This window comes from Mesocricetus auratus, unplaced genomic scaffold (assembly GCF_017639785.1).
Source record: "Mesocricetus auratus isolate SY011 unplaced genomic scaffold, BCM_Maur_2.0 Super-Scaffold_100020, whole genome shotgun sequence".
NCBI lineage: Eukaryota > Metazoa > Chordata > Mammalia > Rodentia > Cricetidae > Mesocricetus > Mesocricetus auratus.
Window position 1 is genome coordinate 20825199 of NW_024429201.1, and position 25860 is coordinate 20851058.

General features: G+C 42.9%; 1 protein-coding gene and 1 long non-coding RNA gene across 8 annotated transcripts in view; one reads left to right on the forward strand and one right to left on the reverse strand.

Moving 5' to 3' along the window:
- Positions 1-25860, forward strand: part of Arhgef28 (Rho guanine nucleotide exchange factor 28) — a 282273-nt gene that overhangs the window by 155034 nt on the left and 101379 nt on the right. The window contains exon 1 of one of the 6 annotated variants that reach the window (XM_040729099.1): positions 11093-11725. The exons of 4 other annotated variants lie outside the window; for them this stretch is intronic. In XM_040729099.1, coding sequence (XP_040585033.1) covers positions 11641-11725 — 85 coding nt within the window. In that variant the 5' untranslated portion in view covers positions 11093-11640. Of the gene's footprint in view, positions 1-11092; positions 11726-25860 lie in introns of those variants that run through there. One more of the 6 variants, XM_005065624.4, reaches the window with a different exon arrangement.
- Positions 9869-12622, reverse strand: LOC121133198. Of its 2 annotated transcripts, none has more exons than XR_005869987.1 (2): positions 12290-12622; positions 9869-10684 (listed from the first exon to the last, which is right to left on the reverse strand). It is a non-coding gene; the product is annotated as an uncharacterized LOC121133198 (long non-coding RNA). The 2 variants fall into 2 exon arrangements; XR_005869986.1 differs by lacking the exon at positions 12290-12622 and adding an exon at positions 11663-12277.

Consider the following 25860-nt stretch of genomic DNA (forward strand, 5'->3'; position numbering starts at 1 on the left):
GCCAGCTGAGGCTCAAATTGCTATTATTTAAATTTTTTTGAGTTATATTTTTCATTTCCTTATAATTTTCATGTTTTTTGTCTTAAAATATTCATTGTATGTGTATTCTGCCTGCATGTATGTTTTTGAACCATGTAGTGAATGTATGCAGTCCCCATATGTGTGCCTGGTGCCCTCAGAGGCCAAAAGAGGGTATCAGATCTCTTGGAACTGGAGTGACAGACAGTTGTGACCTGACATGGGTGCTGAGACTCAAACTCAGATCATCTTGAAGAGCAGTCAGTGTTTTCAATGGCTAAACTATCTCTCTGGCCCCTATCTTTTTTAAAAAAAATTAAACAACAGAAATTAAACAACAGTTTTATTCATTGAACACACCATACATTTATACAGTACATAATGATCAGCATTGCCTTTGGGTCATTTTTGTTGTACTTTTTCAGATAAGGGCTCAGGTAGCCCAGGCTGGCCTCAAACTCACCAAATAGCTGAGGATAACTGGGACTACTGATTTTCCTGTCTCCATCTCCCAAGTGCTGGGATTAAGCCCTGCACAGCACTGGCTATAATTTTGAGTAATGGACAACTTTTGGTGGATATTGGGGGTGGACACCAGGGGGATAGATGGACCGAAACTGGCTGTAACAAAGACACAAATGTTGTAACTAAACAGTATCAAAAGCCCACCCAAAGACCGTTCTGGAAGGGAAGGAAGCAGAAACAGGCAAACAGGGAGTTCTGAGGCTGGGATTTCTCAACCTTCAAGACACAGACCTACCAAGGCCCTCCTGGAAAGTTTAGTGGAAATATCAGCAGAGGGAAATGGGAGGAAACCAGTGATCCTGACGGAAGAGCTCCCCTAAAGCAAGAGAAAGTGAAGGTGTGGGGTGGAATTTGCTGTCAAGGATTCTGTTGCAAGTATCTGGTAAAGATCTTGGTCTTGGTTCTAGTGGTGACACAGAGAATGCCATCAGTAGTACTGTCCCCACCCCCAACAACTAATAATTAGAACTAGTTAAGTGGCTTTCCATATCTGCTTATAGTAATGTAAATGTTTGGAATTGGTTACTGGGCTACAAATGCTCATAAAACTGCTCAACTGCTCATTTTAATCACCCATGAATGGGAGAATGAAAGCACCAGGGGATCTGAGCCAGGGCTCACACACACACACACACACACACACACACACACACACACACACACACACACACACACCACTGCTATTTCACTATGCACAATCTTCATGAAGGCCTTGGAAATGCTGTATGAAATACGAAGGAAAAGAGAAGATCTTCAAAGATCTTGGACTTCTAGAAAGTCAGTTTTGAGCCTAATTGTTGACAGATCTCATCATGGCCTGGGCAATAAAACAGATACTCCTGTGAGTACTTCTCTTTCCTTTTTACATTTCAGTTTTTGGGGGGATGTGGGTGGCATTGCTCTACAACAAACTAATCTCACCCATGAAGTAAAGGTCCTGGGGACAGAGAAGTCTTCCAAGAACGGTATTGCAAATACAGAGTTATTTGCATAAAAGTCAAGCTGCTCTTAATCCCTTTTGTGCATTGCAGTGAAGTTTGATGGTGGCTGTTGACGTTTTAAAAATAGTTTTTGGTAGAAAAAAGTTGCTGGCCTAGGCATTTGGCTGCATGTTTATTATAAGGTCAGTGTGGATCTCTTGCTGAGTTCTGCCTCTTTGTATTTGTGGCTTCCTTGTTTGTGTAAAATTCTCCTTGAGGAATGTGGAAAAAACCCACAATTTTCTTTAAATGAGACTACTGGATTGTTTGTTGACAAACATTCATCCCATAAATCAAAAGAGAGACTATTTGGGGGATTTAGGTTAGTATAAACTGTATTCTGGAGGCTCAGAAAGCAAAAAGAAACTGTAGCTTTGCTGGAGGTATGTAATCTGTTTTGTGTTATTTTCTTCCAATGAAAAGTTCCATGAAATTGTTAAGTGCTAAGGATGCTGGCTGCTATCGTGATGGGCCTAATGATCTTCATATTGTTTGTTCAAAGATGTAGGGAAAAAAGGAAATAAAAAATGGCATGAAAACCACTCAAAGTTAGTTACTAATCAACTTCTTTGCTGTATTATTCTAATTTTAGTTTATACATCCGAATGGGAGCTGTAGAAATTCTGAATCTGGCCCTAAGGTTCAGAGGCCTGGCTTGATCATTCTAGACTTTGCAAAGGGTTCCAGGTTGTTGTTAGGTGGAACCAAGGCTGAAAGCCACTGCTCAAGTTCCTTTCCAAAGCCCAGTGATGCTGGGATCAATGCCAACCTTCCTGGCTTTCAGAACCTTTGCCACTGAGAAATGGAGTTGCACTTTTATCTTCAGCGACTAAGAAAGGATTGAGTGGAAGCCTGTTTGTATTAGCTTTACAGACCCCTAGCAGTCATCACCTCCGTGTGAGGGTCTACGGGAAGAAGGAGGATTGGAAACGCCCGAAATACTTTAGTTGGATAATAAAACCTTAAAAAATTGTGTTAAACACTAAGGGTCAAATGGCTACCATGGGCTACCATGGGTCACTCGGAGTTGGCATTTATTGGATTGTTGGGTGGTATGGTGGGAGAGGTGTATGTCGACACCAAGGTCCTAAGAATGTTACAGGGATGCCCAGTAGTAGGCACCAGCTTTATCTTCAGTGCTGTTTTCTTTCACCTTGCCAACCATATATGTTTCTGAAATTTAATTGAAAGCAGGAGAAACCATGGCAATCCTTCCTCTGAAACAAAACATTTAACTCCAGGGGTCTTAGTAACAAGCTTAGTAAATAAGGAAACCTCAGGGTTCTACCCCCAAAGAAGCTTTGATTTTGATGTTTAAATGGTTAATTACAAATTTCAAACATTTCTACAACTAGTCAAAGAAAATACAACTAACTCATAAAACACAAAACACAGGAAAAAATGGACTACGTCTTGGAGTGGTATTATAACATGTTTTATGTGGGGTTCCGGTGACACCCAGAGATTAGGTCCCGCTTCTTCAGGTGGGAAGCTCTCTAGTGTCCCAGTGTTTTCTTACTGAGAGCTCCTTGGCAGCTGGCTTGATCATAGTGAGTGTGTTTATGGGAATTCAGTCTTGGGTTACTTCTCCTTTCTTTCTTCCTTTCTTTCTTTCTTTCCTTCCTTCCTTCCATCCTTCCCCCCTCCCTCCCTGCCTTTGTTTCTTCCTTCTTTCCTGTCTTCTTCCTACTTTATTACCTGCCTGCCTGCCTGCCTTGATTCCTTCATTTAACCATCCAGTGGTTTATCTCTTGGATCCAGGGCTTCAGGAAATGAAAATTTTGGTGAGTTTCCATGCTGAACAGGACAAATGCTAGCAACTCATTTGAACAATGTGTTGAATCGGGAAGTCATTTTTACAGAACAGAGCTCCTTATTTCAGTTGTGGGCAAGAAGGTCAACAGAATATATGTTTTACACCCTGAGACTCTACTGAAGAAGTTTTTTATCTGAAATATAAGAAAAAGAGAAACAGCCATTAATTAAAAGAAATAACAACAACAACAGAATAAAAGCGAAGTTAATGTGCGTGGAACTTGAGAAGAAAAGGGTGAATGGGCTAGGAGGGTCTACCTGGTTCCTGAGATCTGTCTGTCAGTGAGATCCCAGCTGGCTGGACTGAGATGAACAACCTTCCCTGCATGGGAATCTGACTGACAAGGACACGCACATCTTTTGACAGTATCAGTTCCATACTTAGTGGACACAGATTATGAACAGTTGGCTCCCATTCTTTTAATAGTAAAGCTTATTTTTAGGAAAGCTTTGAATTTACATACTTTCCCTCCTTACTTTGTTACCTAGTCTGTTCTAGCTTCTCATGTGATACCATGTTATGCTTAGTCATCACGTTTTCCTTAACTTCTTGGACATGAGAGTGTTTTGCACTTTGCTGGTTTTTGATGATCTTGACAGTTTTGAGAAGTACTGGTCAGGAGTTTTGTAGATGTTCTATAGATGGAATTTAAATGTTTTCCCCATCATTAAAGTTACAGGTTTTGAGAAGAGTACACAGGTCAAGTGCCACATCCATCACAGGATACAAAGGGTTTATCCTATCAACTTTATTAAGCTCTGCTGATGTTGACATTCATCTTCTGGTTGTAGCTGTATTGGTCATTTTCTTCCCTGTGAACTCATCCTTCCTCACCCTTTTTCAATACTGGAGTCTTTGGAAGGAAGGAAAAAAATTTAGTCTACAGTTAAGGAGCAGGGTGTTGCCTGCATGCTTCCTTGTGGGTGAAGGAGCTACATAAATTGTTATTCTTTTTTTTTTTTTTACGAGACAGGGTTTCTCTGTATTGTTTTGGAGGCTGTCGGTCCAGCCTGGCCTCGAACTCACAGAGATCCACCTGCCTCTGCCTCCCGTGTTCTGGGATTAAAGGCATGCGTCACCACTGCCCGGCAAATTGGTATTCTTTTACATGGAAGATTTGTATTACTCTACTGTTTGTTTGATCATTTACTAGTATCTTTATGAAGACAAAGATACTGCTTTTCATTTTGAGTAATAATCTAACAATATTTTGTGGTCAAATCATTAGGAATTTAGCTTTAGTATTAGGAGCTATCTTAGTTGGCTTCTGCACCATTTTTATATCCTCATGTTTGTTTGTTTGTGTGTGTGTGTGTGTGTTTATCACGGTGAAAATGCCATTTATGATTTGTTAGTTGATGATACATGACAGCTTGGGGTTGTCTAAAGCCATAGAAGTTTATAGCACATTAAGTAAACCTTAATGTAAACAAACAAACATCAATACTGGGTGTCTTATTGCTGTGTAGGGGCACCATGACCATGGCAACTCTTTTTTTTTTTTTTTTTTTTTTTTTTGGTTTTTCGAGACAGGGTTTCTCTGTGGCTTTGGAGGCTGTCCTGGAACTAGCTCTTGTAGACCAGGCTGGCCTCGAACTCACAGAGATCCGCTTGCCTCTGCCTCCCAAGTGCTGGGATTAAAGGCGTGTGCCACCAACGCCCGGCTATGGCAACTCTTATAAAGGAAAACATTCAATTGGGGCTGGCTTACAGGTTCAGAGTTTTAGTTCATTGTTGCAATGGTGGGAAGAATGATGGCGCACAAGCAGACATGGCACTGGAGAAGGAGCCGAGAGCTATACATCTGGATCAGCAGGCAGCAGGAAGCGAGAATAAGACACTGAGCCTGGCTTGAGCATTTGAATCCTCAAAGCCCACCTCTAGTAACACACTTCCTCCAACAAGGCCACACCTCCTAACAGTGCCATCCCCTGGTGACCAAACTTTGAAATCTGTGAGCTTATGGTGACCATTCTTATTCAAACTACCACAGTGGGAGAACTCAGGGTGGAATGCAGAAAGTCACAAAACAATTTAACTACACTAAAATATATGAAACAAACTTATTTAAGTATTGTTAGCCAGACAGGGTCTCATGTAGCAAAGCTTCAAACTTGCTAGTGCAGTTCAAGATGGCTTTGCATTTCCTACCTTTACTTTCCAAGTACTATGATTACGGAGATTATGCTACCATGACATTTTATTTGGTACTGAAGATCACACCCAGGCCTTCATGCTTGCTAGCATATTATATGACCTGAACTACTTTCCCAGTCCCTGAAGCAAACTCATTAAAGGGGACTAAATAGCTTTGGAAACAAGTGACATGTGTAAGAATAAAATGCAAGGACTGCAGAGATGGCTCAGCAGTTAAGAGCACTGGCTGTTCTTCCAGAGGACCCAGGTTCAATTCCCAGCACCCACATGGCAGTTTACGGCTGTCTGTAACCTTGAGATATGACACTCTCACACAGACATACATGCAGGCAAAATACCAAATGCAAATGAAAGAATAAAATGCAAAATAAACAGTACCGAAGCGCAGATCTTTTATTGATAACATTTTTTACAGCTCACATACTACTTTACAGGTGTACTAGGATTGAATACTAACGTCAGCACCTGATGGAGGATGGATGCTAGGTTCTATGGAGGCTTAAAGAGAAGTGTGGTGAGGAAGTAGACCTGTCTGTGTGATAGTGTCATAGGCCTTTTTGCCTGCTGGGCTTTGGTCCTTCTAATCACTAAACAAACACACACCCTGCAAAATAGAATTTGTAAACAGTTGAATATCATGAGGTGAGAACCCAAGACTCAGCTCTGCTTCTTTGAGGATACAGTTTAAGATGCAAGTATTTATTTGTTTGTTTATTTATTTAAAAATAACATGTAGCGTTGTGCCTGCATGTATGCCTGCAGGCCAGAAGAGGGCATCAGATATTATTACGGATGGTTGTGAGTCACCATGTAATTGCTGGGAATTGAACTCAGGACCTCTGGAAAGCAGCCAGTGCTCTTTTTTTTTTTAATTTAAATTAGAAACAAACTTGCTTCACATATCAGTCCCAGCTCCCTTTCCCACCCCTCCTCCCTTGCTCTTCCACCAGTCCCCACAGCCCCCCTTACCTAATCCCCACACCATTCCTCAAGGAGGGTGAGGCCCTCCATGGAGGATCTCTTGAGTCTGTCATTTCATCCAGGGCAGGGCCTGCAGCTGGTGCTCTTAACCTCTGAGCCATCTCTCCAGCCCAGATGCAAGTATTTATGTATGTGATAAATAAACACTGTGGTCTGAGGCATGAGAAGAGGGAACTGAATAGTGTAGTCATTGGCACTCTTCACACATGTAATCAAACCTCTTGGTTCTCATAGAAAGGAAGCTTGTTCAGAAAATGGTTCCATCAGTGTCATCTGAGGGTGTCTGTGGTCTATTTGAAGTCAAATGGTCATATCAGACACTTGTATAAACCCACATGAAGGGTGGGTGACTTCAACAGGTTTGAGTGACGTTCAAGTTCCTATAAAACTTTGTGGGCCACCATCACCTTCCTGACCAATGTGTCAGAGGTGCTCTCTATTGCTTGGCCATGTGACTTCTAAAATTCATGATAAAAGAAGGAACTATAAACAACCAATAAAGCTAGTTACTGTTGAGGCCATGATGTGAATACTTCAGTAGTACACTGTAGAAATACAATGAAAGGAAACGAATTCTATGTAACATTTAAAGTATAATGGAAATGTCATTAGTTTCCTTATGCTATAATCTCCTGTATTCCTCATGATAACCCCTGCAGTATAGATGTTATGATCCTATTTTGACTGTGCTAAGATTCAGAACATATGAGTGCCATGCCATGATTAAGGATACACGCTAGAACTGCCATGTATATGTTGCTGATGCTCATGATTTTTCTTGTAGCATAAGGTACCTTTAAAATATGAGTCAGACTCGAGGATTTGGTATCCCAAATTCACAACTACTGTTCATCAAATCCCACATTAGTATTCTTTTGAAAAGATTTAGTCTTACCACGGTCAGGAGGAAAGTGACCTGTTGTCCATATGAAGAATGTGGAGGGATATTTTCTCATGGATCCTTCAGAAAGCAGTAACTTGAAGGCAGCAGTGTCTGTCTTGGATGATATGAACCTGGTGGAGCTGCTTTGCTCAGTAAAACCTTTGTTAATTAAAGAAGCACAGGGAGGTGAAGGTGTAGCCCATGAAGTCACCTGCACACTACTGTAATGGTTGTGTATTGACTACTTACAGAGTGACTGGAGACTGTATCATTAAATTCTTCCAACTGCAGTTGCAATCAGCCAATCAGACAAAGCAAAGAAATTTAAGAAATGTATCTTTTGAATATGAATGAGATGTAAATAACACCCTGAATTAATGTAAGTGCAGTTAAATTGACAAAATGGAGAGAGAGAGAGAGAGAGAGAGAGAGAGAGAGAGAGAGAGAGAGAGAGAGAGAGAGAGAGAGAGAGAGAGAGATGGAGGGAAGGAGGGAGAGGGAAAGAAAATGTTGCTCCCATTACAGTAGGAAACAATGAGGGTAAATGCCACACATACATTTAAGGAGTCTTTGGAAAGCAAGAAATTGAGCTGACCTAAAAATAAAACAGGCTGTGCAAGTAACATTTTCTACTTCATTTTCCATGTTACTTCAGGGCTGGTAAGTGCAACTCATTCTGTTTCTTCAAATAATGTGGATAGATTAAGGCAAACAAGGACTCTGGAGAGTCTCTAGATCGCAGAGCTGTTTTCACATGTGTTGCAGGCTCTTTTATTGTCAGAAAATTTCCATACAGTAATTGATCTGTACTTTGTCAACAAGGATTGTGTGGCTAGGAAAACAGATTAAGACAGACCTACTATAGAAATGCCTGCCCCCAGTTCCTCCATGCCTCTCTCTAGCTGTGTTTTCTTAAGCTCTTCTGACTTATTATTACAAATGATAGTCAAGGGAGGAACATCTGCTCCAGTAACTTCTTTTAAAAGATTTATTATAAATTTTTTGTATGTGCATGTGTGTGTAAGGGCATGCATGTGCCTGCTTGTGTGAGTACAGGTACCCTAAGACTGGAAGAGGCAATTGGATCCTGTGGAGCTGGAGATATAAGGCTGTTGTGAGCTTCCTAGTGTGGGTGCTGGGAACTGAACTTAAATCCTCTGTAAGTGCAGCAAACAGTCTTAACTGCTGAGCCATCTCTCCAGCCATTCCTGTAAATTCTTGACTTATACTTACCTATTGCCTAGTTCTGTGGCTCTAAAGTGTCACTGAACCTGAGACTCATCTGGGATGGGGTGGTACTCCTTCTTAGTACAGGTTCCCGCACCCCCGTTGGAGTAGAAATCCAGTTGTTTGCATGGTAGTGGACACTCTGCCCCTTGTTGGAGTAGAAATCCAGTTGTTTGCATGGTAGTGGACACTCTGCCCCTTGTCTGCCTCACCCATGCTGATGATGCCTCCGAGGAAATCTTGGCCTGGACTGCTGCCCATGCTGTTGAAGCCTGAGCGTGTCATCACATTCTGGCCACCTTAAGCACAACAAATTAGGGACTCTGCATGGATGGCATGCTTGTTGCATTTGCTATTTTACTAAATGCCTAGCTCCCTCTTTTGCAAATTACCAGGACAGCATAATAAGTGTAGCATCCCCATGTCTTGGTGAAGTAAGGAGCTAAGAAACCACCAGCAGTGACTGGGTATGAGAACACCAGTGTTTCCAACAGCCTGGGGATCTCGTCGAGAGACAGTGTAGCTGAAGTAGGGTAGCAATGTCCTGATGGTATTTCAGGCTATGTGAGTGAGCTCCCATCTCTTCAGCCTAGAGGCACCTTGGAAGCAGCTTGTGGTCACACAACATCCAAGTGTTATTGGAAGTCTTAGGAAACTAGACATTATCTTTATTGATAGATGATGTTCTTTTTACAAAGGCAGATACTTTTATTACATAAATATTTTAAACAATTTTAAGAATCATTGTACTTTATCAAAATATATAGTTGTAGTCAGTAGATGCCACAATTATTGCAGCTGTCATGTAAGTTTTTTTTACCACAGGTTGTGACCACTTGTATGACTCATTCATTTAACAAATGCCTACAAGGCTCCAGGCATGCTCCTTGGCTCTGTACACGAAACTGCATCTCATGTGGCTCTGGCTGGCTTGAAACTTCCTATGCAGCCAACTTCTGATTTTCTTACCTCTGCCTTTCAAGTGTTGGGATTCTAGACCTGCACCATCACGGCCATGCTATTCGGAGATCAAGCCTAGGACTTAATGCATATTTGACAAACACTCTATCAACTGAGCTACATTTCTAGCTACCAGTTACTCTTGTCTATTTTGGTTTCTTAAAAAATGACTATTTTTAATTGAAAATGAATTCTATCATTTCCCTTTCCCTTTCTACCCTTTTACCTCTCCTAGCTACCCCCATCAAACCTCTCTAATATCCCCCTCAAGTTGATAGCCTCTTCTTATTTGATCATATTTGGTATACAAACACACACCTCTAAGTTTTAAATTTTTATTGGTGAGGGAGATTCATATGTCATGGCATACATGTGAAAGTCAGAAGACAACTTGCAGGAGTTGGTTCTCTCTTTCCATCATGTGGGTCCCAGGGATTGAACTTGGGTTGTTAGCCTTGAAGCCATCTCCCTGATTCCATTGTCTATTTTTTTCTTATTAAAGATCATATAGATTAAAACCCTCTTACTTGGTGTTGAAAGCTGAGAATAATGTATTCTTACAATTGTACCCACCTGTTCAAGAAAAAATGTTTGATTTATTCTTCAGATAAAAGGCTACAACATAGAAAAAGTACTTTTCCTTTAGGCTCAATCCTTGCAGTTATATTCTAGCTGTATTTTGTTACAGTCTCCTAATTATTTAGAAAACCACATGAAACCACAAGCGTAATTTACATAATTCCGATTTTGACTTGAGTTTACACTCCATAGTCCCTTCCACTTTTTATGCCAGCCTGTGCTCCTCCCTCACTCCTCCCTAGTCAGAGGATTAGCTACCACAGAGCAAGCTGTGGAGCTGTTTCCTCCACAGCACAGCACTGGCGCCGACGGCTGGAGAAATAGTTGAAGAGAAGAATGCTAATGAAGACACACGCTGTCGTGGTCAAGCCTGCAGGGCTGAATGGCTCCTCCAGTTGTTTCCTTTAGTTTTGCTGAGCACTCCAAGGCTTCCCAAAACAGAACAAAACACAGGACTTCTTGGCGTTCCATCCATGTGGAGTGCTTTGAGAGACTCCTACAGGAGAGTCCTCTGTAGACCTCGGCTTGATCTTATTTGGGTCACACGTCTCTGTGCGCCTGTAGAGGTAGGGAAAAACAGTGAGTGGCAGCATGATTTATGGGAGGCAGCGTGGGCTTCCACTGAATGCGAATCACTGGAAAGCGTGTGGGGGAGCTGCAGGAATTGTTGGTTTGTGGCAAATGAGTCATTAGCATATTGAGATGGACTGAAAGTTTAGAACTGAGCTAGTCACCTAAATCCTTAGGGCTGACTGCTAAACTTGGTGGCAGTTCAGGGAACAAACAAACAAACAAATGACAGTAACAAACAGTAGTAAGCGTTAAACAGTTAGAGGTGACTGGGTGGTTGTTAGGAGCAGAGCACCATGGCATAAGAAGTTGAAGGAGTCTGACCACTTTAGGACTGAAAGGACCAGCCTGTTAAATAAACTATCAGTTACACCCTCAAGCCTGCCCAAGCTGCTGATGGCGTAGCTTCTCTGGAGGTGAGGATCCTGGCTTGCGTTTGCTGGGGACCCGACTCTCCACACACAGACTGCTGCGTTCTTCTCATAGCCTAGTGGAGCTTTCCAAAGAAACGATTTCCTAGCTCTCAGCAAAACAGGTTCCTGCCTTGGGAAGCTTTTCCTGAATCGCAGGCAGCAGCGTTGTTTCTCATCTTGGCTCCCTTCCTTCTGCATTGCCATATCTAGCCACAAGAAGAGGGGAGTTAATGATTCATTTGCTCCCTGGTGACCTTTTGAATAACTGGACTGCGATGTATCAGCCAGACTCCAGGTCCCCCGCTCTCCCCCTCCGGCTTCTCTGGTTTGGCTTTAATATTTACAGCCTCCTTGTTGGTCTACATGCCTGAACGCCTGAAGGAAGCAAAACATTTATTGCCTCTCCCTCCCTGAGTTTGGAGCTGTTTCACCCAGCCCCATTCCCGCCTTTGACATCACAGGGAGGCTCCTGGCTGGGCACAGTCTGCCTTCTCTCCTCTGCCTCAGCTGATCCTTTCACCCAAACAAACAATGGATTCTGACTCCGACTCACCATTCAACTATTCCTGGCCTTCCTTCCCCAAGATGAAGATTCGGCGCAGGGCATCCAAGAAAGGTAGATAGATCATGGTGCCTTTTGTTTGCCCAGAGCCAAACCCCGGCACCTTCGGGGCTCTTACCCCTCTGTCCTGCATTTCCCTGCCTGCCTGCTTGCAAGTGAAGTTCGTGTTTTCACATGTCTTTCTAGAGCTCTTGCTGTACAAACACTTTGTGTGTGGACTTCTGAGGCATACTTATTTCCTTCTGTTCCTTCCACTTTAAAAATCTACCTTAGTGTCACTATCCATACTTTAAAAAAATGCAGAGATCGGAGAGGTACTTGGGGGGTCAGTACAAGGTAAATGTTTTGGATTCATTTATTCAGAGTTACCTTGGAGTTACCTTGACAATAGAGTCCTGTTGATTTAAACATGTCTAGACTTTGTAAAGTTTAAAAAGAACTCGCGTTTGCTACTTACTTTATTATATATTTTTAAATGTTTTGAAGTTAATTCCTTAAGGAAAATTTGCTCCTAAGAGGTCCTGTCTGATGATTTTGTAGTTGTTACAAGGAAAGGATTTGGAAACAGTGGTTTTGAAAAGAAAGTCCCCAGAGGACCCAGAGACCAATTCTGTTTACCTCGAGTAGTAACAAGTAAGCACTGTCAACCAGAAGGAAGAAAGGCCTGGAATCCCTGGTGGTGCATGGTGGAAGCGACTTGCCTGATTTCGTCCCTCTTCTTGGGCGCTCACTGTTATGTGAGCTTGGCAACCAAGGGGAACGTTCTGGGGGAAGTGCTCAGAGAGGAGACTCTCCCATCCTGGGCTGGGCGTCAGAGGTGGTCATTGTTGCCCTTCTGAGGCTTACAAAAAAACTAGAGAGGTAGTGGGCTAGTCCTTCCCTTTCCTTGTCTCGTGAGTAGACTTGCATGGCCATGCTTTATCCCCGGGGGAGGAAGTAAGACACGGAAGATGGCTGGTTTAGGAGCATTTCTTCTGATGTTTCTGTCTTCTGGAACTTGTGGACTCTGTACAGCAGTGATGTCCCTGAGGTACTCTGTGTTCCCACCGGAGAGTGGACTCTAGCAGTAGTCCACGTGCCTGGTTAGCTTAAGGATTTTTTTCCAGCCTTCTAGGATAAGATAAAGGTGTTTGTTCGTTTGTTTGCCTTTTAGCTAGGATTAAAGCAATTTTATGAATAAGATGAGTTGGACATGAGGGGAAGCAGGAGGCCTCAGTCCCAACACCTTTCCTAGGCTGGTCCACTTGCCATCCTGAAACACACCTATCAAATACCTCATACTTAGTGTTTAATGTACTCTTGCTATCCTGTCTGAAACCGATTTCTTCCTTATTTTGTACCCAAGAGAAGGGTTCTTTTTATTTTGCACAATTTTTTTATTTTATAGATATAAGGAAGGGATTTGAAAATGTCAGTGGTAAAGTCTGTCGCCTTTAAAGGTGCAGTTCATTTATGAAAGGGCATAGTGTATTGTTATTAATGATTCTGGGAAAAATACAGAAGCAGGAGAGAGTTACCTACATGTAAAAGTGAGCCCATATGCAGATGAAAAATGGAGTATAACCTTAACAAAAGGTAAATCTGGATAAAGCACACGTGCTAGTCTTTGTGTTATTTCTACTTTTTCAGATCTTTTGTGATTTGGAATTATTATCAAACCATAAATTTTTACAAACCATAATGTGTTTCCAAGAAGGGAGGTCCCAAGAATTGAGGGTGCATTTTTTAGTTGTGGTGTACTGGGAGTATAACAAGAGCAGGTTACTTCAAGTTTGTATTTATGTTGTCCAGTAAACTTAACTGAATACCTATACCTGGGCTGGGACTCCAGGTAGGGAGCAACCTGGGAGGGAAGGGATTATGATTGGAAGCCAGGGAGAGCCTTGAGGGGCCAGTAGAGTGGTAGGAACACATGAATCACACTCTCCCTTTAAATCTAAATTTGGAGCACTGCCAGCCTGAGCCAGAGCAGAAAGTCATAGCAAAGCTATGTATAAATTAAACCTGGTTCAAGTGAAAGCAAGTACCTGGGTAGGAAAATGATTAACTCCTTGCCACCAGTAAGCAAAAGACAAGTGAGAATGAAGTCAGTGGGGCAGCATGGGGGATTTTTAAACCACATAGCGCATGTCCTTCCTTGTTTAAATGATGGGGACCGAGGTGTGAAGAATGTGAGCGGTCCTGTTGTACTCTCAGCTGGACATAACCCCAGACCCATAAGCCCTTAGAGAGTCAAGAGGGATACAGAGATGAGCCAGGCCAGCCACCTGACCTCCATGTGAGAAGGAGATAAAACTCAGAGAGACTCAGCAAAGAAATGATCAAATACATCCAACAAGCAACTCTTCAGTGACAGATGCTGAAAGGTCAGGTCAGCAGTGAGCCTGCATTGCACATCTCCCAGGGCCCAGGTACACCAGTTCCTCCCCTCCCCCATTTAATAGCAATAACAACAACATTAGAAATCTGACAAGGTCTCCATATGTAGTCCTTGATGGCTTGAATCGGCCATGTAGACCAGACTGGCCTTGAACTCAGAGATCCACCAATCTCTGTCTCACAAGTGCTGAGATTGAAGTAATGTGCCACCACACCTGTCCCAATAATTCTGATTTTGTAGCCTAGTAACCAGTTTGTGAAGAACAGTGCTCTTTTGTCTTTGAATGGGTGATACCATTGTTAGTGTGTCTTCAACAGTAAGAATATCTCTTCATTCTCTCCATCTGTCCTCAATGCGTGCGTGCATGTGTGCTTGTGTGTGTGTGTGTGCGTGCGTGTGTGTGTGTGTGTGTGTGTGTGTGTGTGTGCGTGTGTGTGCTGTGTGTGTGTGCTTGTGTGTGTGTGTGTGTGCTTGTGCGTGTGTGTGTGTGCTTGTGTGTGTGTGTGCTTGTGTGCTGTGTGCGTGTGTGTGTGCTTGTGTGTGTGTGCTTGTGTGCTTGTGTGTGTGCTTGTGTGCTTGTGTGTGTGTGCTTGTGTGTGTGTGTGTGCGTGTGTGTGTGCTTGTGTGTGTGTGAGTGTGTGCTCTTGTGTGCTTGTGTGTGTGTGTGCTTGTGTGTGTGTGTGTGTGCTTGTGTGTGTGTGAGTGTGTGCGTGTGTGTGCTTGTGTGTGTGTGTGAGTGTGTGCGTGTGTGTGTGTGTGCTTGTGTGTGTGTGCTTGTGTGTGTGCGTGTGTGTGCGCGTGTGTGTGTGCGTGTGTGTGAGTGTGTGTGCTTGTGTGTGTGTGTGTGCGTGTGTGTGTGCTTGTGTGTGTGTGTGCGTGTGTGTGTGTGTGTGTGTGTGTGTGTGTGTGTGTGTGTGTGTGTGTGTGTGTCTCTGTGTGCACGCGGATGCCAAAAGCCAACCTCCATAATTGTCCCTTAAGAGCTATCCACCATTTCTGAGACAAGGCTTCTCCCTGGGATCTGGGGCTTACAGTTAAATTAGGCTAGCTGTTAAGTAAGCCCCAAAGATCCACCTGTCTCCACTTCCCCATGCTGGCTGGGAATACAAGCCTCTGCCACCATACTTTTTTGTTTTTTAATTTGGGGGCTGAACTCAGGTCCTCAAGCTCTATGGTAAGCACTGGACCAGCTGAGCCATCTCCCTGCCTCCTCTCCCTTTCCTTCTAATAATAATAATAATATTCTCCCCAGAGCTCCAGCCACCTTGGAATTCTTGAAGGAGGATCTTAGGGCTTTGAATTTACGTTCTGTTAAATGGAGTCTCTGGTATTTATTAAGGTATATGTTCTTCTGGTCTCTACTGTTGGTTCCCTGTCTTCGCCCTCTTTGCCTGTCCCTGCTTTCTGTTCTTTTTTAGAAACTCAACACATACATATTTCCAGCATGCTTATCCAGTGATGTGAAGTTTCACAGGGGTTTTTAATAACAAGAAAACCCACCCGTTTTTTAACTTAGTAGTTGCTTTTCCTCCTGCTTTCAGAGAAGGAGACTATGCCATTGTTCTTTGGAAATGATGGATGTCTCAAGGAGGGGATCATGGGATTAGTTAAATCCACGTTGCCCAACGAGAGACCTAGGGAGACCATTCTCAGAAGCTATCTTTCGTCATCTCATGGGCAGCCCCAGGACACAAGACTTTTGGATCCCAGTGGTTACTAATTGGAATAGGTCAGAACCCATGATCGTTCTGCTTCAAGGGCTCTAGGAATGCCTGGATTTTTGTTTTGCTGGTTTCAGTAGGCAATTCAACTAAGAAATGTAGTGTTTGTTAATCAAAGATTAATTATAAAAACCCACGGAGATTGGACCTCACGCATTATCATTCAATATTGAACGTGTATGCTTTAATGTAAGTCATTGGACCCTTAGAAATGTCTGCATTTTGTCCACGCACCCAGCGTCTCCCATTCTCTCCTCCCAGGTCATAGCAGGCCCCTCTCCAGAGAGGTAGAATGTGACAAGGTGCCATGTTTCTTTCCGTGTGGGCAAAGCCTTCACAGTCCCAAAGTAACCAGTACAAATTAGAAAGCTTGACAACACTGAAAAGCTTGGATAATACAGAGTTTTGCAGTCACAGTCTGACTAAATGGTACTGTGTGATGCTTTCTCGACAAATAGTTATTGAACTATAACGGATGCTTGCCATAGGGAATGTATTACTTTTTTGTTTTATTTTTTTGAGATAGGGGTTCTCTGTGTGTAGCCCTGGCTGTCCTGGAACTCGCTCTGTAGACCAGGCTGGCCTCAAACTCACAGAGATCCACCTGCCTCTGCCTCCCGAGTGCTGTGATTTAAGGCATCCACTGCCACCTCCTGGTGGAATATATGATTCTTAAAATAACTCTGTATAAGGAGATTATCTCTGTTTTATAAATGTAGCAAGCAAGGCTTAGAGAGTGCTGTCATTTGGGTATGGCTTGTGTTAGTTAACTCCCAGCATAGTGCTGTTAGATGTTGAGACTTCAATGAAGTAAGGCCCAATGGTCATTTGGTCACAAAAGGCCCTACACTTAGAAGAGGTTAAGGTAGTTGTTTTGGGAACCCTTGTTAGTTCTTAAAAAGATCGCTATGAAACAGCCAGACTGGCCCTTGCCTGTCTTTCATGGGATGTCTCCCTTGAGAACCTTATGCTTTGATGCTGTTGCCATTGTGTGACGTAATGAAGGAGCCCTCATAAGAGTCAATGCTGTGCTATTTCAACTGTAAGCCTCCTGAACTGTGAGCTAAACAGACCCCTTTAAATTACAAGTTACCTAGCTACAGGTACTTCATGATAACCATGAAAAATAGAGTGTTTCAAAGTTGATCCCAAAAGTATTCTAGGAAATGCAGATACTGGTAACTATTTCAGTTAGGAAAGGGAATGAATAGAATAACAACATGAATGAACTGTTTTCCACACATCTTGTCACATTAAAAAAAAAAAAAGAGGGAGGCCCTGCATGTTAGATGTGATGTCATCTCCGTTTCAGAGTCGGGGGCTCTGAGGCCAGGAAAGAAGAAATGAGTTGCTCAGCCTTGGAGCTAGCAGTGATAAAACTAACCCTGAACAGACACCAGACATGCAGTGCTTGTGTGTGTACCGTATGTCTGCCACCTCTTGTCAGGCTAATTGATGGGGGACTTCAAGGACTTGCCACCATGGGGGAAAGGTGCCATTGTATCTCACCACTCTAGCCCATCCCTCCCCTTCGTGAACTTTTGTCAAGGAAGAGAGGTAGCAGGGACAGCTTTAGAGGTTCTAGATGCAAGAGCTATTGTTAGGCTTTGAAACACCCCTCCTCAGGCATGGTCCTTGCACACACACATGGTTTGGGTCTGGAGACTGATGGATAGGGACTTGGAAGTAGGAAAATTGAAACCATGAAGGAGTGTGTCTTAGGGTTTCTATTGCTGTGAAGAAACACCATGACTACAGCAACTCTTATAAAGGAAAACATTTCATTGGAACTAGTTAACATGTTCAGAGACTTAGTTCATTATCATCATGGGAAGCATAGCAACACATAGGGAGACAAGGTTCTGGAGAAGGAAATGAGAGTTCTGTATCTGGATCAGCAGTCAGCAGGAAGAAAGAGAGACTCTGGGACTGGCTTAGGCATTTGAAACCCCAAAGCCAACCCCCAGTGACATACTTCTTTCAACAAGGCCACACCTACTCCAGCAAGGCCACACCTCTTAATGCTACTGCCTAAGCATTCAAATACACGTCTGTGGGGGTCATTCTTATTCAACCTACCATAGGGTGAGCATGCTACTAGACAGAGAGAGATATGGACAGAATGATGAAGTATGCCAGGAGTGGAGATGGTGGTGTTCTGTTTGCCCTTCTGTGCTGCTATCTTGCTGTGTTACTCAGGCTGGTCTTGAACTCTGGGGCTCAAATCATCCTCCTGTCTCAGCCTCCCCAGGAGTAGGACTACAGACATACGACACCATGCTTGCCTTGTTTGATTTTGAAATGAGCTCATTTAATATTCGAAGGATAGGTATCTGATCTGAAAGGTAACTCTTGATTTGCACTTAGAAGCATGAAGACATTTCAGAAGTTTAGTGATAATTGTTAAAGACAAATAACTTGAGCTTCACGAGCTTTTCTCCTGTTCATGAAGTTTCATGGAATAGGTGTGTGTGTGTGTGTGTGTGTGTGTGTTAATCTAGAAATTTACAAGGGAATGAAATGAATAGGTCACTTCAGAAAACCCTAAGAAGTCAAATCTTGTGGGCTCAAAGGTTAAGAGCACTGACTGCTTTTGCAGAAGAACTGGTTTCAATTCTTAGCACCCATATGGTAGCTAACAGTGGTCTGAAACTCCAAGATCTGACACCCTCACACAGACATACATACAGGCCAAACACCAATGGACACAAAATAAAAACAAATAAATAATTTTCAAAAGAAGACAAATCTGCCAGACAGTGGTGGCACACGCCTTTAGTCCCAGCACTTGGAAGGCAAAGACAGGCGGATCCCTGTGAGTTCAAGATCAGCCTGGTCTACAAAAGCCAGTTCCAGGACAGCCTCCAAAGCCACAGAAAAACCCTGTCTCAAAAAACAGAACAAAACAAAACAAAACAAAAAGACAAATCTTCCCCTTAAGATGGCATAACTCGCTAAGATGTCTTTGCTCTCAGTGAGCTTAGTTTCACAGAGAGCAGTTTCAATGCCAGACTCTGCCCAGAAGCATCTCTCTGACATGAAGGAGAGGCAGACAACACAGCTAACATAGCTTCATACTCCCCTCAATTGAACCAATACTTAGCCACATTTTTCAAAGTGACCCCCCACCTCTGTAGGGGAAAAGGAACAGTATTACAATTTATTGTCTCCATGTTTGGGGGACTTTTCCCCAAGTCTCATAGGAGAGACTGGAACAACTTACTGTTGAATTTCACAGCAAAGAGGAGGCATACTGGCTGCAAATGTCGTTCGGTGTGGATGGGGTGGGGGTGTGCTTGCTCAGAATACATAAGACATGTGCTTGTTCAATCCCCAGCCCTGAACCAAAACAAAATGAAAGTTGAAAAGCTGTAGGAAGGTAAGGTGGAAGGCATGGGGCAGGAATGGCACTCAGCAGCTGTGGTGAGTTGATGGGACTTGAACATGCAGGGTGGTCCCTCAGAGCAGATGTGCAGAGTCAGACCTACACAGAGCAGAACCAAGTGATGGAAAAGGGCCCAGTCATATGGACTGCTGATTCATGGGAATGTGGAAATGTTGTGTAACACAAGAGTGTTTCCCTGGCCTGTGTGCTTATCTGTATCTGTCCGCTTGGCGCCTTCCCCTTTGCTGAAGAGCACTCATGTGAGAATGTGCCTTCCGAGGTACATTGAGATGGAGATGTCACCCAGATGAGACCAACCAGAGTAATAGACACAGTGATAGACCCTGCCACAGTAATAGGCCCATGGTGGGCACATCACCCAGACATAGCCAATCAGAATCCTTCCTTGGGATGTCTCAAACAGGAGTTTGGAGGGAAATGTCTTTTTCCTCAGGTGGCATTTCTGGAAAGGTTGGTGGCAAAGTCAAAAACTAGCCTGTAGTCAGAGGAATGCAAGAAGAAGCAAATGACAAGGTCCTATGAGGCCCCACGTCTTTGCCCTAGTCTCTGAGGCCTCGTCGTTGCCTACTTCTCTACTCAAGTTTTGGCATTAAATTCACTCAGTTCCGTGAATTACCTTGTGGTCTCCTCTATCCCCTTACATTTTTATTTTAGCAAAGTTTGGTGAATATGTCATCTCACAAATTGGAAATCTATGACTTTTCCTTCAAGATGTAGCTCAAAGACCCTCTCCCAGGTCTTCCCTGCCTTCCCTCAGAAGCCAGCGTTCTGTCTCAGGTGCCTCTGTGCTTGGCATGGCTCTTCTCACAGCCCTTCTCTTCCCCTATCGCAGCTGTCCTTTGTTATCTCTATCCTAAGGTTCCTACACATTTCACATCTCCAGTGTTGGCTCATGGAATGCAGGCAGTAAATGTTGATTTATTTTCTATTTACTTTTGTCTACAATCACCTTATTTCCACAAAGTATACTGTATAGACAGTGGGGTGGGGAGGAGAAAGAGCTTATTTTAATCTAATATGGAAAACTTGGTTTGATATATTAATATAAAATCATTTTCAGCAACTGCTTGGTATCATTGGATAACTTGGTATCCTAGATTTCTCCTGCCAACTCACCCCTCCCCTCTTAGTATTTAATATGGCTTCCTGGTGAGAGAGGGGGACAGTTGGTGGTAAGAGGGGCCTGGTTCTTTAATCTGCAGTGCTATCTGGATCTTACTGGACTGACCTAGCCTCTTCTCAGAAACGTGACTTCTTGACTTTGGCACTTATGACCAAGGTCTACTGCTGGGGTCATCCCCTAGTGTCAGCAGGGCTTGGTGATTTTCCTCCTGGACTTCTATTGACTTGGTTTTCCCTTGGCTCTCATATGACCCTTGGGGTCTCTGTTCTTGGATGCTGTCCCAGCTGCTGTCTCCAGGAACATCTACCATACATCTTCTTTTGCACTGTGGTGGATACTATGGCAAGCCATATATGCTCAACCCAGCCCTTGATTGCTTCTCTCTGGGATGATTGAGATCTCAGAATGCCTTTCTCACATGGAGACAACTAGGAGCAACCCGAGGAATCTAAGACTGACACTGCTGTGTGATTTGTATGCATGCACCTCATTTTCTCAGGATCAAGACGATCAGAGTGAAACAAACAAATGAACAAACAAAACCACCACCCATTCTCAGAGTGGACATCACCTATCTCACACTGCTTGGCCCAGGCAGAGAAACCACTTACTTGTGTCTTTAATCTCTGTTATCCTCACAGGGGAGAGCCTTAATCATAGATAAATCCCATATCCAGCTCTCTTTCATGTTTATCTGCCCAGCGTTTCCCCATGATAACGGAGTAGGATTCAGGAGTTCAGTACTGTTTTTCAACCAGAAGAAACCTGGAATGACTTGAGGAATGCCAGGCAGCACTTAGCTTTCATTATTCACTCACTCATTCACCCACTTGTTCATTCATTCATTTACCCATTCATTCATTTATTCAAAATGTTCTTATTGAAGACACGTAAAAAATAAATGACTTTGTTATATTTTCAAGAGTCATTGTCTATTGTGCTAATGTAATGCTTCGCCTGTGGTAAAACTCAGTAACTTTTGATGGCATCTAGGGAGTAAAAGCATATACTCTGGAGATGAGTCCTGGGGAGCATTGAAAGTCCTTGCAGCATTAGAAATGAACAAAATCAAGTCTGTGTGTCACTGTTTTTCCATATGAAGTGTTTGAATTATTCGTTGAGTTCCCATGATGATGACATGTAGGGACATCTTCCTTATCTATTTGTTAATGTTTTTAGAATTACTTGAAGTGGTTTTTAAAGAAACAGAAAACACTTTTTTTTGTGGCGTTCAGTTCTTTCTCAGGGCTTGTGTCACAAGTTATTTCCTCTGCAGCTTGCCAATGTTGCTTTTATGTTCATTTGCTTCAGGGTTAGAGGATTTCACCGAGAAGGAAAGGGATTGTTGACTGAATCACACCAAAGTCCACACACCAACACAATGTCTACTTGACTGCTTGGTGGGAACAAGAGCAGAAACAAATTACTTACACATTTGAGAGTCTGTTCAAATGTAAACATGTGCTTTGGAAGGCCACTTTGTGCTGCCATAATTAGGAATGAGGACTAGGAAAGCTTTTGGGAGAAATGGTTGCTTTCAAGATTGTTCTTTCTCCCTGTCCCTTGTTGTCTTTTTGGGGAGTGTATATGATGGAGATGGATTGGGAATCTGGTTTCTCATTCAATAATTAGGACTGTTGAATCTTTCAAACAGCAGAAAGGACTTTGCTAAAGATCTGATGTAACAGAACCAAATTTAACTGGGCATGGGCACGAGGGTTTGACCTTTCACCTCAGGAGTCCACTGGCTTCTGTGTTTAGCCATTACTCTGGTAGCAGGGCTAGGCAGTGAGTCAAGACCCCAGGAGGTTAGGCAAGTTGTGAGGACATTGGACGCTCTGGAATGATGGTCAGAGGCTTCCTGGTTTTTCTGTTGGACTTCTCTTGGTACAGACTGAGGTCTACAAGTAACCTAACTTCTATCCAGCCCACAGGAAATTCCTGGGCTGGAGATCTTTTTGGAATCTGGATAATTTTCTGTGTAGCCACAGGTCTAGCTCAGAAGAACTTGAGGTGAGATCGTCCATGCCAAGACTAACGGCAGCAAAATGCCGATAGAGTCTTGAAGAGGAATGGCTAAGGACAGTAGCACCATTTCTCTGGGAATGGTCACTCTCATTGTGAGGGCGACTGTATACTTTCTTCTGGATGACAGTGAGATCAGTGTGAGGGCCTTCTGTGCATTCCAGAACTTCACAAACGTCCCTTAAATTGGGAAACAGAGACAAAGGAGAGGGTACATTTTGGTCATCACCGGATTTGTGCCATTGTAGTTCAAAACCCTGTCGCACCCGGATAGGGTTACCATTAACCTCTCTCCTTCTGTCTGAATTTTACTCCACCCCCTCTTATCTGGTAGCTCTGGGATAGAACCCAGGTCTTTGTACACTGTGTCTGCATGAATGTGTGAGAGTTTTGGGGGTTTTTTGGAAGATGTAGGGCAGACAGAGGTAGTAGAGAGATAGGAGAGGATGAGAGTGGTCAGTATGTGCTATGCTTTAAATTTTTACATGAAATATGTACATTTGTCAAGTACAGATTTAAACAACAGAAAATAAAATAACTAGAAAAATCAGTATGTTAATACCCATGCAGTTACAGAGAACACAGATGATAGGTAGCTAAAACAGCCCTGTGTACTCTTAGGGGAAACATTTCCAGATAATAATTCATGCATGCATTACCTGATATGGGTGGCTTACTGATAAACTAAAGACACATTGTAAGAGAAATGGGTTTTCCCCCCTCTCTTGTTTTATATGTAAAGATGTTATTCTTGAAAATCTAGAAATTGTAGGTCATAAAAATTTGAAAGTAAAAACACAATATACTTATGACATGTAGTTATCTGTTGGCATCCTAGCTTTCCTATCCAGCTCTTTCTCCTGGGTATTTTGAACGTTGTGTTGTTAAAACAAAATGAAATTATATAACTGCTGTTTTCTGGGCCAGGCTCACACTGCCATATCCTGGCAGCAAGTTACCAGGAGAAATTACACACAGGGGACCCAGGAAGTAGGTAAACACATCCAGGTATAAGACTCACTGTAATATATTAATTGAACTTCTTAATAGGAAAATGCCAGACATTGTTCAAATACCATTTTCTTTAATTTTAAATGTACATGTATGTAAATTGTATTAATAGTAATTTGTTTGTTACAAAGCTGATGGAAATTTCGAAATTTCCTACTTGTATATTGTAAAACTGTAAGCATAAATCATGCCTACTTTGTCTCAGATGTGTGCTGTATTATATTATATTATATTATATTCAGAAGCATTAATTTGTGGAGAGAAAAATTAAATGATATTATTTCTTGACAGCCCATTCCTGTAAGCATAATAAAAAATGATTATAACTAATTCATCTAGACACACAAACACACACACACACACACACACACACACACACTGAAAGGGCAGTTCAGAATTGTCTTCCAAACTAGATTGGAGCTGTGCCATCATTTCTAAAATAGTTTTGTGAAATATTTGAGCATATGGCAGTTTTTATGGATCTGACAGCAACATTTTTTGAGAAACAAGAAAATCGCTCTACTACTAAACCTTTCCTTTCACAAGGTCAGGTGTTTATTATGTGTTCAGTATATCTGTGGAATATCCACTATGAAATATCCACCAATATTAGGAATGTTAATTTCACATCAATCTCAGCAAACCTTAACCTCTTGCTTTGTTTCATAATAGCACATTCAGTAACCCCAGTGGTACAGTAAAGTGCTTGTCAGTGACTGGTTATCTTGGGGCCTTGAATGACACCTTTGTTTCCTTGTCCATGCTGTTTGGGGATCAGATGATTGGACAGAATCACAGGTGTCTGGGCGTAATAAGGACAATGTATGTAGTTGTCATAGCTGTTCAGTGTCAGTGTCCTGTGGAACAGGTGTGTTGGAGGTGATGAACACACTTTATTCCTTCTTGTTCAATGCTTTTTTCCCATCTTTCCCCCTGTTCCTTCATTTACAAAGTTTCCTGATGGCCCCTTATTTCTGCAGGAGAGAGTAAGCTCTGGCAGTCATTTCTATTAGTTTTTTGAGGCAGAATCTCATTGCGTTGGCCAAACTGGCGTCACACTCACAATCTTCCTGCCTCAGCCTCCTGAGTGCAGTGATTACAGCCTTGTGTTACCATGACTAGCTCCAGATGTTTTAAGTGAACGGGTTAAATAGTACTAATCTCAGGCTGTTGATGCCACAGGCAAAGGAAGCCCTATATAGGCTCTGTATTGTTCCGTTTGCTTGGTTTATTGGTCAGACTCAACCAGGAAGTTACCTCTATCTGGAGAAGTGAAATTAAAACCTCTTCTATGGAGTGTGGTAGATGCTTGGGAAGGAAAGCCTACTGACCCTGCTGAGACGTGGCAGGTGACAGTAATGGCTGTGCCTGGAGGATGTTTGCAAAGGTCAGAGAAGCAGAAAGGCCTGGACTGGGCCCAGCGTGTCATACAACTAGTAGGTTCATGGTGAATGTTGGGAAAACACTTGAAATGAGAGGGAGAAAGAAGAAAGTGCTGGAGCAGAGCAAAAAAAAAAAAAAAAAAAAAACTGGGAGGAAGCCAAGGAAGCTTCCAGAAGCCGAGAAGACACGTTAGGTCCCAAGAGTATCCTTTTAATTGTTCCTGGTACAAGCTTATTTTCTTGAGATGAAATTTTTCCTTATTTCCACAGTTACTGATTCCATATTGAGTATGGCCTGGGCTGCTTCTTGGCACTGGAGACAAAGAGAATAAAATGTTCAGAGTTATTTTTCTTACATTCTTGGAAGGAAATGGCCACAGAGAATAAGCAAATCTAGCTGGTGTAAGAGATGATAAAGCAGCATGGAGTGAGTGACTGGGGAAAATGCTGCTGTGGGTCCCAGTGGATGAGACAAGAGCTGTCCTAGGAGGGCCCCTGCTGATGCTGACAGCAGCGGTCACTGTGTCAAAGGCTGCCTCACACTGAATTCTGCAGCCCGGCTTGCCTAGTATGCCATGGCTAGTTATTCTCAATAAATTCTCCCATGTTCATTTAGTTCTATGGTTTTGTTATTTTGTCTTTTTTTTTCTGGATTGGAGGACAGAACCCAGGACCTTGTGCTTGCTAGACAAGTGCTTTACCACTGAACTACCGCCCCCATGGCCCCTAGTTCTAAGTTTGAGACAGAGCACACTGCAGGAAGAAAAAAAGGAAGAAAGGAATGACAGGAAGGAAGGAGCAGATGAATGAGACTAATTGGCCTAACCGTGGTCAAGAAACTTCTGAACTGCAAAGCCCTACCTAGCTTTTGTGGTGAGAGCTTGGCAGGGAGTGGGTGAGAGCAAGCCAGGCAGCAGCTTTGCAGGAAGCTGGCCACGGGTTTGTTTATGTCTGGGTGTTTCTCTTGCATAACTAGGCAAGTAGGCTACACTTTCCTTTAGCTACCAGGCCTGGCCTTCCAGAAGGCAAGCTGGCTTTCATCAGAAGTCAGCTTGAGGACGTCCGGGCTACTCTATGCTGGTAACCACTCCCTGCCAGATTTGTAGCATCTCTGAGAGAAGGGAGACACTTCAGCCACCTG